This window comes from Sceloporus undulatus, chromosome 5 (assembly GCF_019175285.1).
Source record: "Sceloporus undulatus isolate JIND9_A2432 ecotype Alabama chromosome 5, SceUnd_v1.1, whole genome shotgun sequence".
NCBI lineage: Eukaryota > Metazoa > Chordata > Lepidosauria > Squamata > Phrynosomatidae > Sceloporus > Sceloporus undulatus.
In genome coordinates, this window is record NC_056526.1 from 37,998,515 (window position 1) to 38,014,231 (window position 15,717).

The 15,717-nt window shown below is 40.1% G+C and overlaps 1 protein-coding gene across 2 annotated transcripts in view; it reads left to right on the top strand.

Moving 5' to 3' along the window:
* The window catches only part of XPNPEP3 (X-prolyl aminopeptidase 3), a 30,846-nt gene extending 24,756 nt beyond the window's left edge, over nt 1–6,090 (top strand). The window contains exons 9-10 of one of the 2 annotated variants that reach the window (XM_042468714.1): nt 1,666–1,786; nt 5,236–6,090. In XM_042468714.1, coding sequence (XP_042324648.1) covers nt 1,666–1,786; nt 5,236–5,402 — 288 coding nt within the window. In that variant the 3' untranslated portion in view covers nt 5,403–6,090. The other variant, XM_042468716.1, reaches the window with a different exon arrangement.
* The last annotated feature ends 9,627 nt before the right edge of the window (nt 6,091–15,717 follow it).

Sequence of the window (15,717 nt, forward strand, 5' to 3'; positions counted from 1 at the left end):
TAGGTCTGATCTTCCATGTTATTTGCAGGCTTTTAAAAGCATAAAATTGATATCGGCACAATGCATTAGAATTGTTGTTTAATATAAATGTTTTAAGTCTGCAAAAAAACCCCTTTTATACAGTGCTCAAAGCAATAACAAAAAGCTGCATACAGATATGATATGGCTGCAGGAGACACATCAAAAGAAAAAAAAGCAAATTTTAAAGCATCCATATGTAGAAGAGCAATACAATATGACTTCAAAGGCAAGAGAGGTGAATCATAGAATCTTAGAATCAGAGTTGGAATAGACAACCAGGGCCAATCCAGTCCAACCCCTGCCATGCAGGAACTCTCAATCAAAGCATACCTGACAGATGACCATCCAGCCTCTGTTTAAAGACCTCCAAGGAAGGAGACTCCACCACCCTCCGAAGGTGTTCCACTGTCGAATAGTCCTTACTGTCAGGAAGTTCCTCCTAATGTTTAGATGGAATCTCTTTTCCTGTAGCGTACATCCATTGTTCTGGGTCCTGTTGTCTGGAGCAGCCGAAAATAAGCTTGTTCCCTTCTCAATATGACATCCCTTCAAATATTTAAATAAGGCTGTCATATCACCTGTTATTAGGTGATTGTGATTGTTACTGAATCTTGCCAGTTTGAAAAGTTGGGCATCCTCAAAAACCAAAAGGGGAGCTTTATTTTTGAAAGGTATAATTCATCCAAGTGTCTTAGCATTGAGCCATTCTATGTTCCAATATTCTTAACATAAGCCATTATAAAAGGAGATGTACCATGAAGTCAGCATCAAATTCTGTTTTAGCTGACAACTCAAACATGTATATTCAGTATGGTACAGAATTATTATATCTAGCAGGTGTAAGTTACACAATTGAGAATATTTTTGTGTTAACATCAATCCTGAATTTTTCCTCTATAGCATTCTCACTGGAAATTCTGCTGAGTTTAGAAAATGGTGGCTATTCCCACATCATATATCCAGGGAAGAGCACAATTTCAAGAACTTGGGCAGACTGGTAGTGTTTCTAGCATGAGGGGAAAGGTTCCTAGGATGATAAACTACAACCTTCCCAACCTGGAGATTGGTGCTCTGATTTGAAAGCATAGCAAGATTGCAGCTAAGGAGCCATAGATATATTGTATCTCTAAATGGAGGCTATACTCTTATCCTTCCCTGTTCATGGACTTGGCATCCGTGGTTGTAATCCTTTGTGGACAGCAAGGGAGGCAAGGGACAAAATGGTGCACGTGTCAAAGGGGCAGCCATTATAATCATTGGAGGCTTAGTATTTGCATTTTTTTCTGATTCACAGGGTGGGGGTCTGGAACAGATTGCCTGTGGATCAGGAGGGACGACTGTACTTCTGGATGTCAGAGCTAAACGCCCACTAATCAGTCTATACTCCAGATGTTTACCTTTGAATTTAGTAAAGGCTACTAAGCTAGTTGCAAGTGTAAAACAATAAGTTCCTTGGATTTTCCCTTAGGATTAGGCATTGTAAAAATGGTGCCCATGCAGACTCTGCTAGCTGTAAGTAAGCAAGGACAAGCCATTATTTGTGTCCATCCACTTCACTGTGTCTAACTATGCTCAAGAAGTCATATGTTCTGCATGTCTCCATATTCTGTTTACTCTAGGAACATGTTGTTTACTCCCTTGTAGGCTGTTCGGAAATACTGCCCCCATCATGTAGGACATTATCTGGGAATGGATGTTCACGATACACCTGATGTATCCAGATCAATTCCTCTCCAGCCAGGCATGGTGATCACCATTGAGCCAGGTAAATATCAATAGTACTTGGGGAGGGGGGAGGAATTGTGTTCGAGTATTTGTATGTTTGCAGAATTGCTCTCTGGTTGTCACCTATGGCATGTTGTTGTTAACTACCTTTGACTCATAGTGACCCTGCAAATGAGACATCTGTAAGACTCCACTGCTTTGCCTAAGTCGAGCAGATTCATTACTGAGACCTCCCTAATTGAGTCTAGCCGTCTGGTGTGCAGTCTTATTTTCTTTCTACTGCTCTACCTTTCCTAGCATTCTTGTCTTTTCCAGTGAGTCTTGCATTCTCATGATGTGGTGAAAGTATGATAGCCTTAATTTGATAATCTTGACTTCTAAGGGTATTTCAGGCTTGATCTGTTCAAGAACCCATTTGTTTGTCTTTCTGGCTGCCTACAGTATCCCCAGCATTCTTCTCTAGCACCACATCTCAAATGAATTGATTTTCTTTTTATCCATCACCTATGGCATTTCCCTCTAATTTGCCATCTTGAGTTGTATGTTTTAAAAAGCATGTTTTGAACCATTACAGCTGTAAAACTAGAAAACATGTGGGGGGGGGGTTACTTTTTTGGTAGCATAAGGGCTGACCAAAGTTTGGGGTGGGAGGGAAACAGAGACCATATGATAGCTTACACTAAGATCTCTTAAGGAAGGATATTTTGCAGCTTTATTCTCTTGCTGTACTATGATTGACTGAAAGGAGTAACTACATTTTTCTGTGACAGAGATGGGAAATCTGTCATCATCCAGAAACTGGTGACTACAGTTCTTATAATCTCTGACTATGGGGTGTTGTGGATAGAATGAGAGTTGGGAGGCCAACATCTGGAGGATCACAGATTCCCCAGTCCTATTCTGTGAAATGGAAATACTTGATGCAATTAATAAGACATCTCCCCACCCAAGAAGCTTCTGTATTGTTCTACATCTGTATTGTCTTGTATTTGGGACCAGTATGTAAACTGATACCTAGGATCAAACATTGATCGGAGTGGGGACCGCAGCCAAGAAATCATAAGAAGACTAAGGCCCAGTACACTTGGGCTGTTTGTGCCAATACTAGGGCTCGACGTGGCTCAGCATCCACATTTGCCAAGCCCTTGTATCAGCACCCTTACACCTGTGGACAGAAGAGACGTCAGAAGGCTGTGTTGCAGCCCTTATGACGTATCAAAAAAGGAGCTGCCTAGAGTGACTCCTTTTGGATGGCACAGATGCAGGTCTTACAGGGACGGCCTATAGCCGCCCGTCTGTACTGGCCCTAAGAATGGGCAGGGCAACTATGAAAGGACTAAAAAGGATCCTAACATGTAAAGATATACAACTGAACACAAAAGTCAGAATCACCCAAGTCATAGTATTCCCTATTACTATGTAAGGATATGAGAGCTGGATAGTTAAGAAAGTGGATAGGGCTGTCGTACTTTGGCCACATCATGAGAAAGCATGACTCAGTGGAAAAACAATAATGCTAGGAAAGGTGGAAGGAAGCAAAAAGAAAGGACGGCCAAATGCTAGATGGAAGGACTCTATAAAAGAGGTCACAGGTATTAATAATAATAATAATAATAATAATAATAATAATAATAATAATAATAATAATAATAATAAAATATTTATTTATATCCCGCCTCTTCCGATTGAGGATCGAGGTGGGTAACAACAAAGTAAATACAATATACAACAATAAAAACAACAAGCCCCACAAAACCCCGACCCAACCCTCCCTCCCAACTGTAAAATTAAACAGTAAATTTTCAGATACTGATCAGAGCAGTGGAGGACAGGGTATCTTGGAGATATCTCATTTACAGGGTCACCATGAGTCGAAATCGACTCAAGGGTGGATAACAACAACAACAACGTAAACCTAATTCATGTTTTCCCCTTAACAATGAATAATATGCCAAAATCCACATTGGGGTTGTATCTTTATTACACCAGCCAGGACACAAAAAGTGTGCAGGCTTTTACAACTGACAAATCTCTTCATCAAGGAAGATGTTTCCAAAACAGGATGGGCATATAAGGGGAGAAGGAATAGAAAATGACTTAATGTTGAAGTCATGTCGTCTGCATGGTGCCCTGAGATGGATTGGAAGAGGAAGGGTCTGCTTACATTCAAATGAGTCTCTGTAAAATGCTCTAAGGTTTTTAGGTTTCACTTGGATTAACCCCTTGCGCAAGGGAAGAAAGGCAGAAATGTTTATTGGTTTTGAAAATACAAAAGTGAACTCATCTAGAAATACTATTTTTGTCTTGGATGAAGCACATAGGCCCCTTTATCAGTAGAAAATAGAGAAAAACTAAGCAGATTTTACATGAAGAAGGATGGAGATAATTTGAGATGATAGATGAGGTAGTTTCTGTAGTGACTACTTAGCTTCATGCAACAACTGGTAACTTTGCCTTGGTTTTTTTTTTTTTTTTTAGCTCTTTTCTGTCTTATGACAAGGAGAGATTTACTGCTGCTACTACTTCTTTACCCTCATGGAAGTGCAAAACATAGAACAAAGAAGTTACTGTTCTAGTTTGATGTCTGCAGCAGCACTGCACTGCTGCAATAATAAGTAAGCAGTGGCAGATCTCTTCTTGCCCACAGCATGGACCCAGGAGAAGGCTTGAAGAAATGTGACTGTCTACCAAAGCAGTTGTCCATCACTTCCTGAGACAGAAGCAGCCATTGTAGCTCGTGAAAAGCAAGGCAAATATATGAACTGGGACTAAGCACTGAAAATCTCTACCTGCTGTATGATGTCTACATTTGTCCCTTTGTTTTTTAAGCACATTGTGCTTCTGTTTCAGTGAATGTGATGAATAATTGCTCTCCTTTCTTGACTTAATTTTAATACATGAAAATAATCATGTTCTCTCTGAGTTACCATTACTCTTACTAGAGAGCCTCAAAATATAGCAGGTTCCTGCCGAGACACACACAGCTGTTGATGTGCAGTCTACTTCCCCTTTTGATTTAAGTAATGCAATACAGCAGGATGTTGGGTTTTTTATTGTATCAGTGCGGGAAAGAGTGGGACGTATCTGCTTTTCATGAGCTCCTAGAGTTTCTCCTCTAGTGTAGGCCCAAATAACATCCCTTTTTGATTTTCATACATTTCCTTCAGAATTGAAGGTTAGTGTTTTTCTTAGTTAAAATCAGAGATGATTTTTTAGATCTGGAAGTGCTTCTAGATGGAGAGTTCCTAGGCTTATCAAACACCTTTGTACTTATTCTCTTCCTCATCAAATATCAGAAAAGAAACAGTGGGAAAGCATGATAAAGTTAATGCACCCTCTGTAAAATTCCATGAACAAAGCAGGATAGTTGCACTGTAAAAACTTTATCTAGAAATATTTTTTTCTAAACAGTGTTGTGACATGCTGCATTTGCACTGCATAATTTGCAAACCAAGAGCTTTAGTTTTTGATCACCAGCTTTATTTCCAGGCATCTACATCCCAGAAGATGATGTAAATGCTCCTGAAAGATTCCGTGGCATTGGCATACGTATAGAAGATGATGTTGTAGTAACAGAGAATACACCATTAATCCTTTCTGCAGACTGCCCAAAGGAGATCTATGATATTGAGCAGGTCTGTGGCTGCACCCCTTGACTACTTTTAACTGCCTTCTACATCTTGCTCAGGTAAAGATCAGGAAATGTATTCTTTTAGGTATAATGTGGCATTTTATAGTCCTTATACTTGAATATTAAGATTGCTAGAATGATTTTCTGTTGAAAAACATTTACAAGGGATTGTGTATAAGTATTTTTTAAAAAAGCATTCTGTTGAAGTGGGGAAAACGTACTTAGATATTTAACAGATATTCTAGTTTGATGCTAATGTTAAAGAATTCAGATACAGAAGCTGGATTCTTCAGTACACTGTCTATAATAGGTTTCTTTGTATACATATTGTAATAATATTTCTGTTACTTAGTGATATATTGAATTATGGTTCTTTTGTTCCTCACAGTTTCTCAGATTGAACAGGGAACGTAGGGGCTAAATTTCAGTATTCACATAAATGGCCCTTCATTTTAATTTCAAGAGCATAAAAATATTTTCTCTTTCATCTTCTCCACCTTGCAAAATATGATCTTTCCAATATACCAGTGCAGGCATCCTGACTAATGAATGGAAGTCACAGAGCAAAAAAAGGAGATTGTGTCATTTAAAAAGACAAAAGTTTAATATTTAGACATCTACTGATGCCAAAGTGAGTCTCTATGGCCTGTTACAGACAGGCCAAAATAAAGCTGCTTCGAGTCACTTTGGAGATATGGTATTTCAATGATGCATGCGTCCTAAGAGTCCAAAAGCCGCACCAAAGCCACGCTCCAGTCCTAAGGATTGGAGTGCAGCTTTGGTGTAGCTTCCAGACTCTTAGAACTCATGCATCATTGAAATACCATATCTCCAAAGTGACTCGAAGCAGCTTTATTTTGGCCTGTCTGTAACAGGCCTATGTTATGTTTGTGACAAGCAGTGTATGGCCTGACCCTATGCATAATTAGCTCCTCAAAGCTCATTGACCATAGGAGGCTTAAATACATCTATATCTGTATAGAGTTGAATGTTTACATTAATCAATGATAGCCAGTTTCAAAGAGATACTAGGTATAAAGCAGGGACATTTTAGGGCTCCTTTTAACTTTTATCTCACTGTAGACACCCCAAAACAAAATATGCTCACCGTGTCAATGGTCTGGATTCTAGTATTCTTTCCATAAACTCAGTAGAGTGTACATCCATAAAACGTGGTTTTTCTCCTTGTCCCTTTCCTTCCATTTGCCTGCACCTTCCAAAAATCAGTTCTTGGAGTTGTGGGACACTTAGGAATGAAGCAAGATATGGTGGGGAGACTGCAGAGGAGGAGAAATTGGCTGGAATGTCCCCCCAACCTCACTCTACTTCACATGAATGGAGGAAGAGCTATAGGAACCAGGATAATTAAAAACAGGCAATGTAAATTAAATGGCTATTTTCCTTATCCAAGCACACATAAATAGTGACCATGAAAGAATTAAACTCCTACTTACATAAGTTTGTCCTGAGAATCCCAAAAATATATAGATGAATTGATGCCAGTTGACAATATTTTGCATTTGGATTTGTATATCCAGTTCCAAAATGTAAAGTAAGTTGTTGCCAAATTTATGTGTGACTTGAGACTGCCTATAACAGCAAATAATATAATATCAAAGAATTAAAGTAAGCATAAAAAGCAGGTCAGTCAGCTACTTTTTAAGTAAAAAAACGCAAAAATAAGTAACAGAAACTAATGATTGAAATTAAAGCTTGAGACTATTTTAGCTAGATCAAGATAAATCTTTTATCATAGAAAACCTGTAAAGGATTAAATGTTACAGAACTATCCAACAACCAGACTTTGTCTGTAAAGCACTTTTTGGGTCTCTAAATGAAAGGTATTATATTTTATTATATTTGTACAGAATATTATATATATTTATATATAATACAGATATATTTTCTTCTGCTGAAAACCAAAAAGCATTCTGTATCAGCAATGGTGTCCTTAAAAATTAAATTTAAAATGCAGGATAATAGAACGGCTGACCGGAAGCATCTGTCTTCTTATTGAATCATCCTTAAGGGTAGTCATTGGATATGTAGATCCCTTTTGAAACATTCCTGTCTTTGATGCATATGTACAGAAATGTAGTATTTTGAAAGGGTACAAAGAGTAGATGGATTTAACAATTCATTTTTGTAAAAAGTAATAAAAGATGAAGGAAATACAATTTTGTGCTGCTCCTGTGTAATGCTGTAGCACAGATAATACATCCAAGGACAGTCTCTTGGGTGATCTATGTATCTCTATAGCAGCCGAATGCTAGGCTGCTCTTTCTTAGTTAAAGGCAGCACATATTCCTTCTGCCATGATCAACTCATCTGTTGATAGATACACTTTTCATTTATTACTAGCCTTTAGCACTGGAGAATACAGTGGGAAATGAGAGCCTCACACTCTTTTGACAACTAACTCCACTGGTCATGAATAAAAGACCTTTAGGTTCCTTGGTTGCACATACTTTTGGCCCTTTTTTATATAAACCAGTGACAAAAAGATGGTGGCGATAAATGTCCACAAAACACCTGTAGTTTGGGGGAAACTGAGTTAGTATATTAGAAACATTTTACAAAAAGGCATAACTCTCCAGCATAACAAAGTGAGCAAAATATGACTATTTTATCCTTTAACATGTACTATACCATAGTTTTTTGGATTTTTCGGGCTATGTGGCTATGATCTAGAAGAGTTTCGCCAGCATCTGTGGCTGGCATGCCAGCCACAGATGCTGGCGAAACGTCAGGAAGAAACTTTTCTAGAACATGGCTACATAGCCCGAAAAACCTGCTAAAAACTATGGATGCCGGCCATGAAAGCCCTTCAACTTCACATTGTACAATATCAGTTTGTTGGTTTTTTTACACAAAGCCCAATTCATGAATCTGAAGAGGTTAAGTGGTACCCATTGAATCAGTGTAAACTTGGTTAGGTCAAGATTTAAGTAAATTTCTTTACTTCAGCGGGTCTATTATTTGAGATTAAAATTGAATTTAGGCCTACATGTTTGAAGCATTTTTCAGATTAGAGAAATTTAAAAAAATCCTTAAAAAAAACTTAGCTTCTCCTTGGAAATCTTCAATGTTAATCTCTATGACTGTCATTCTCATTGTTATGAGACCAGTACAGTTACAGATTGTACTGGTATGTTATTTGTATGTAACATTGTGAAATGTATCCATCTTCCACATGACTTAAACATTGTTACTTTCCCTTAAGCCCTATCTGCTATTCCAGATAGTGCTTAAAAGTACAGAACAAATATGAGCTGTCAATAAACATGTTGTAATATCACATGTTTTTGTGTGGATGTGTTGGTACGCATGTGCCTTCACATCGCCGCCTTTGTCCTTTTCACATGAGCCTGGAGAAGAGAAGGTTAAAAGGTGATATGATAGCCCTGTTTAAATATTTGAAGGGATGTCATATTGAGGAGGGAACAAGCTTGTTTTCTGCTGCTCCAGAGAACAGGACCTAGAACAATGGATGCAAGCTCCAGGAAAAGAGATTCCACCTCAATGTTAGGAGGAACTTCCAGACAGTAAGGGCTGTTTGACAGTGGAACACACTCTTTCCTCGGAGTGAAGTGGAGTCTCCTTCTTTGGAGGTCTTTAAGCAGAGGCTGGATGGCCATCTGTTGGGGATGCTTTGATTGAGAGTTCCTGCATGGCAAGGGGTTGGACTGGATGGCCCTTATGGTCTCTTCCAAGTCTATGATTCTATGAATAAGACGAAGCTACAGAGAGTCCATTTATGAACTCATTTGCATGTTGGCATTTTCTATATTTTTAAATTTTAATGTATCAATCTGTTGGGGCAAATCTTGGCACATTTACTCAGAATTAAGTACCACTTTGTTTAGTCTGGTTCCAGCATGATATAGTAGCTTGAGTCTTGGACTAGGTCTTAGGGGCAAGGGTTCAACATACCTGCTCAGCCATGGAAATCCACTGGGTGACTTTGGGCAAATCATACTCTCTCAGCCTAAAAGGAATGCAATAGCAAATGTCCTTGGAATAAATCTCACCCAAAACAAAACAAAACTCTATGATGGTGTTACTGTTACAGTCAGCTGTGAAAATCTACAGTGCTATATAAATGATGTATAACAACAACAACAACAACAACAACTTGAAGGCACATAACAACAACAAAGTATACACAGGATTGCAGCCTGAAGCATTTGTACTATATCTTGTGGATGGACCTCTTGCTGTTTTTTCACTTCTTTCCCCTCATTTGCTCTTCTGTGTCAGTAGTATTAGCTAATTTACTCTGGTAATTCTTGAAATCTAGGCAAGGTAGCCATTTACTTATGTTTATTTATACTGAAAGAGATTTTTGGTTTTGTGTGTTTCTTTAATCTTTATTTCCCAAACCCCAAATTGTAGAGATTTATTTCTTTTAAGGTGTTTTTATCCTGTCTTTCAAGATAAGTTCCTACAGGTTATCTAACATAATCAATGTAAAGAAATAACTACCAAGGTTTCCTATCCACTGCTGAAATATCGCATCTTCCTATTAGAAGCCAGAACATCACTAGATGGATTAAATACCTGTCCTGTGCATTTTTAATCAGAAATCTAACCTAATAGACCTTACTCACAGGTCGTTGCATAGGTTTGCAGCTTAAACGGTGCATACATCACACTGTATCACTTGGAATGTAACTTAAGAAGGGAGCATATGGGAAAATGAAATTCAAATGCAACAGGAAGATGAAATTGATAAATCAAAAATAAAGTTGGGGAAAGATTTTAAATGTTTTAGATATTCATAAAGTTTTTTTAGTGTACATTTTAAAAAATATACACTACTCACATTTCTTGCATTTGAAACAGTAGCTTGATCAGAAATTTTAAAAAGGCAGAATCATACAATATATTCATTCTTATGGACAATATGCTGGTAAAGGGTGGATGAAGTAATAATAATAATAATAATTAATAATTTGTTTTATTTATATACCGCTATTCCAAAGATCATAGCGGTGAACAGCAAGTAAGCTAATTAGCAAGTAAGCTAATTTGCCCCCAACAGTCTGGGTACTCATTTTAGCGACCTCGGAAGGATGCAAGCCTGAGTCGAGCTTGGGCCCTTTTGCTGGTCTTGAACTCGTAACCTTGTGCATGCATGTTTACTGAGGAAATAGTTCCACTGACGTTTAATTTTTAAGTAAAGTCTAATCTGCACTGCAAAAATAATGCTATTTGACATCGCTTCAGCCACTATGGCTCAATCCTGTGGAATTCTGAGATTTGTAGTTTTGTGAGATATTTAGCCTTCTATGACAGAGAACTGGTGCCACCATAGACTACAGATCGCAGGAGTTCATAGAATGGAGCCATGGTAAGATGGCATCAAACTGCATTATTTCTGCAGTGCAGAATAGAGCTAAGTATGTGTAACATCAACACCTCTGGTTAGTGGGTCAAGTCTGTGTAATAAGCATACATCTTTTTTATTGTCCAGTGTTCACATGACACAACAGATGTTATTGTGCCCACTGATCGATGATGTCTGTATTCCTCTTTATCTAAGCTTCCTTTCTCCTCTTTGCTTAGTTGGTTTGGGGTGGGGAGAATCGCCTTGTTATTGCTGGAAAAAATACCAAAAAATCAAGGCATAAGGGCACTGATACAACTTTTTTTAAAAAAAAATTATTTCAGTTCCACGAAGAATACTAAGTCACATCGACAACAAAATGTTCAAACAGGCGTAGTGTGTTAACAGGGGGAAAATCACATACAGTGTGCCCTTCCCATACATGGGCCTGCCATCCACAGACTCATGCTCATGTGGACAGCAGGCCCGTGGATTAAAGTGGCATGTGTACCCATGGCACCCACCGCCATAGCAAACGAGACTTGGGGTCCTGTGTTTTTTCCCATACGGTGAGGGGGGCGGAACTGATCCCCCATGTATACAATTATACTAGGATAATTACCCAGGTGGCATTATATAATTAGAATAAACACACATGTTCACTGAGGGAGCCTTTCGTGATGTGTTGGGTTCAAGCAGAAAGTTTCCCCATAAGTCAGTTCCTGACGGTCATCTGGGCACATGTGAGGTAGTAGTAACATAGTAAAAGTTGACCAGTCATCATAAAAGGAGTGTGGTTTCTTTTGTCCACCGGAACTGATGATGCTGGAAAGTTTTTCAAGTAACCTAGTATTCCAAACTCTAGTCCACCATTTTTCTAGAGTTAAATCTCCCTTCTTCCAACTAGCAGGTATTTCAGTTCTTGCAGCAGCCAGAAGAAAGGCAATAAGAGTTTTGTGTTTCCAAGCACTGTTTTTTAGTATACAAATAAAGTAATAAAAGTGCAGAACAAAAATGGATGGTTTGTTTGCTAATGAGATCTGACTAATGACTGCTGTCCAAAACATTTTAACTTTAGAACATTCTATCCACAGGTGGGGATAGAAAACAGTACTGACATTACTTTTAAGTCTACATCAAGACGAATTCACCTGTGGTCAGAATTAGGCCCTTGCTTTTATAACTAAGCCAGTTGAGGACTGTGGTAAATAGAACATACAGGTACGCAGCTTGTGTTCCCCCAGCTGTTGTTGGATTGGCTGTTCTATAGTTAGGTAAGGAGGAGGCAATTGCAAGCCCACCCAGAAGAAGCTCGCCAAGAAAACCCTGTGATAGGTTTGCCTTCGGGTTGCCATAAGTTGAAACTGCTTGAAAGCACACAACACCACCAACAACAAAGGTAAGGTGCAAGTTGGAGTCCGACATTTGGATAATCAGAAATTCCCCACATTGATGGTTTGCCCAGCTCACCAAGTTGCAAACACTCTATACCATGATGGTAGAATTCAAAGACATAGCTTGTTAGTCTTAAAAATCATTATGCCAACAGATATTCTCACACCTTTGAAACTAGAGGAAAGAATGAAGCTGGTAGCATGAGCTTTCCTAGACTTGAGGCTACTTAAACACGTTAGTCTGGAAAATCGGCATCTAAGGGGATCTTGTTGCATATTTCAAATTAAAAGAAGCTGGAAGCATGAGCTACCTAATGCATCTGAGGGGGTAGATTTAAGCCTACGAAAGCTCATGCTGCCAAATTCTTTCTTTCTCTCAAAGGTGCTATAAGATCTCTCTACATCCTTAGATATGTGTTAGTCTGGAAAATCAGTATGCCGAGGGATCTTGTACATTTGAGACTAAAATAAACTGGCAGCGTGAGCTTTCCTAGGCCTGAGCCTACTTCCTCAGGTGTGTGTTAGTCTGCATGCAAAGGGATTTTGTTGTACCTTTGAGACTAAAGAAAATAAGCTGGTAGCATGAGCTTTTGTAGACTTGAGCCTACTTGAGATGTGTATTGATAATAGAAAATCAGTACGCCAAGAAGTCTTGTTGAAGTTTGAGACTAAGGGAAAGAAAGAAGCTGGTAGGATGAGCTTTTGTAGATATGATCCTACCTTCCTTAAATAAATGAAGTACTGCATACATCTGAGGAAGATAGGATCAAGTTTAGGAAATTTCATGCACAAGCATCTCATTTTTTGGTGTCACAGATTGATTTTCGAGACCAACACATATCTCAGGAGGATACACTGAAGTCTAGGAAAACTCATGTACCAGCTTCTCATTTTTTGGTCTCAAAAGTGCAACAAGATCTCTTTACACCCTACACCAGGTAGCAAGGGAACTCAGGCTGCTCAGTGGCCTTCCTTAAAGGAGTAAATCTCTAGATGGGGAGCTGTTGGGTCTTTTACACCCCCATACACCTCAACTAAAGGAGACGGGGGTCCAAAACACACTGCAGAAATAATCGAGTTTGAGACTGCCTTAACTGCCCTGGCTCAGTGCTGGGGAGTCCTAGGAACTCTGGTTTTGTGAGACATTTATCCTTCACTGTCAGAAAGAGCTCTGGTGCCACAACAAACTACAACTCACAGGATTCACTAGCACTGAGCCAGGGCTGTAAAAGCGGAGTCAATTACAGTTGTCCCTCCACATTTGTGGGTTTGATTATTCACAGATTGTATTAGTATGTCCTGTCCAGGAATATCTAGGTCCTCCAGCGCAACTCAGTGGTCAACTTTAACCAAAAGTCGCACTGAAGGACCTGGAGATTCCTAGAGAGAACACACCACTAGGCATTTGTAGCCCCTCCAGTGCAATTTCTATGGCTGATGTCTGGCAGATATTTACCAGAGGGTTGCACTAGAGGACCTAGATATTCCTAGAGAGGTGTTCTCTCAGGTAAAAAAAAAAACACTGGGGTTTATCACACAAGGCACTTAGGGCGCTGGAATCATTGCACAAATGCTCCAGAAGCGTGGAGGTGGGATCGCTGTGACGCTTCTGAAGCATCACCGAAGTGCGTCCCGCTCTTTTCCCGTTAATGAATCGTTCGTGGGCGGGAGAAGAGTGGGATTCACCGCCGGGAGAAGAGCGGGATGCGCTTCAGTGACGCTTCAGAAGCGTCACAGGGATCCCACCTCCGTGTTTGGCCAACGATTCCAGAGTGTTTAGTGCCTCGTGTGATAAACCCCATAGTGTTTTTGCTATTTGTGGTTTTCTCACAATCACGGGGTCCTGTGCCCTTAACCCTAATGGTGAATGTGGAGGGCTGAGTGTATTTCTACAGTCTTTGGCCTGAGTGTTTTAGGTCTGCCAAAAAAGAGGCCTTTCGCCATGGAAGCCGTCCTCCTCGGTGTGGGCAGATTCATCCTGAGGGCTTTACCAAAAGAAAGGGGTGGGGGATATAAAGCGAGGTGTTGTTGTTGTTGTATTTTTGTGAGGGGAGAGGCTCTCTACACAAAGCCTAAAGAGCCGAATAATGGATTCTGGAGAGCTGGGCTACTACGCCACTGGTTTAGCAAGGATTAGTCATCCTAATTAAGGCAGTGCACTGGTGCAGCGGGAGGAGGGAGGGCGGGAAGCCTCGCTACTGAGGGGAAACAAGAAGACGAAAAAGACCAAGAAGCGGAGGACGACGACGACTCCTGTCAGGAGCCACGTCCTGAGGGCTTCTCCTCACACACAAAAACGCACACAAACTGGTGTTACTTATTAATCTCATGTTTGTTTCTGAGGGGAAAAAAGAAACGGCGAGCCTCGCGCTTCCATCGCCTTTAATTCCCCTCAGACGACACTGGGCCGAAGCGCCTGGATGGATCCCATTTTGGGAGGAATATAAAATATTTTGGGATGTAAACCCCATAAATAAATGTGTATTTGTCGCTTTCTATATACAGAGAGAGAAAGAGAGTCAGTGGGGTGTTTGGACTATATATGTCCGTGTTACTGGTTTTGTGGGGTTTTGGGGGGAGGCTGTGTGATAGAATGGCATTGCTTGTTATTTGAAGTTTATTTTAATCTGTCGTTTGTATGTTTTTGTGGAATGATTTTGTTTCGATTTTGTATTATGTTTTCTAGAATGTACACCTCTGGCAGGTCCGTTTTAATTTTTTATTCTATTTTATGTACAGCGCTGTGTAAACATACCGCCCTTTATAAATAACTTAATAATAATGGAGGAGGTTATTATTATTATTATTACTACTACTACTACTACTATTTAAATAGGCCTCAGAGGGAGCGAAGAACTGCTGGACCTGCTCCTCTTCCCCAATGCCATTCCCTTCTCCTTTTGTGTCTTATCTTTTTAGATTGTAAACCTGAGGGCAGAGAACTGTCTAATTAAAAATGATAATAATTGTAAGCTTTTGTGGCTGAAGAATGGGGTATAAATACCCCAAATATTCTTATCTAAAGTGTTCGACAACACAGGGCCATATAGCCTGAAAATCCCACAAAAAGCAGCTATGGATTCTGGCTTTATGTCGTGTTTTGTCAGACTAAGAGTAGGGTTCGAATCCTGGCTCGGCTGTGGAAACTTATTTGGGCGACCTTGGGCGTCACACTTTCTCTGCCTCTTGTGGCTGTGGCAACAACATTATAAAAAATAAAGCACCCTCTGAAGAAACCTGACAGGAAAACCCCATGACAGGTTGGCTTTGGGGGGCCATAAGTATGAAACGACTCCAAGAGGGACAACAATCAACGTTCCTCCGCAGAGCTGAGTAATTGGTGTGTATCGCTTTAAATATATCCCTTCGTTTGGCCCCGCCCCTTATTCCTCCGTCGCTGCCGCCCCTCCCCCGCACGAAGGAGACGACGACGACGCCAAACCCTGCATAACGGACCCCGCCCTGAACAGCGCCTTTAAGAAATCGGCACGTGATCAGGCCCCGCCCCCTTGCCTCCCCCGCCCGCACACACCTGTTTGGAGGAAGAGGCGGGGTGAGGCAGCCCCTCCCGAGGGAAAAGAGTACCTCTCCCACCCACGCAAGAGGAGCTATCGCGA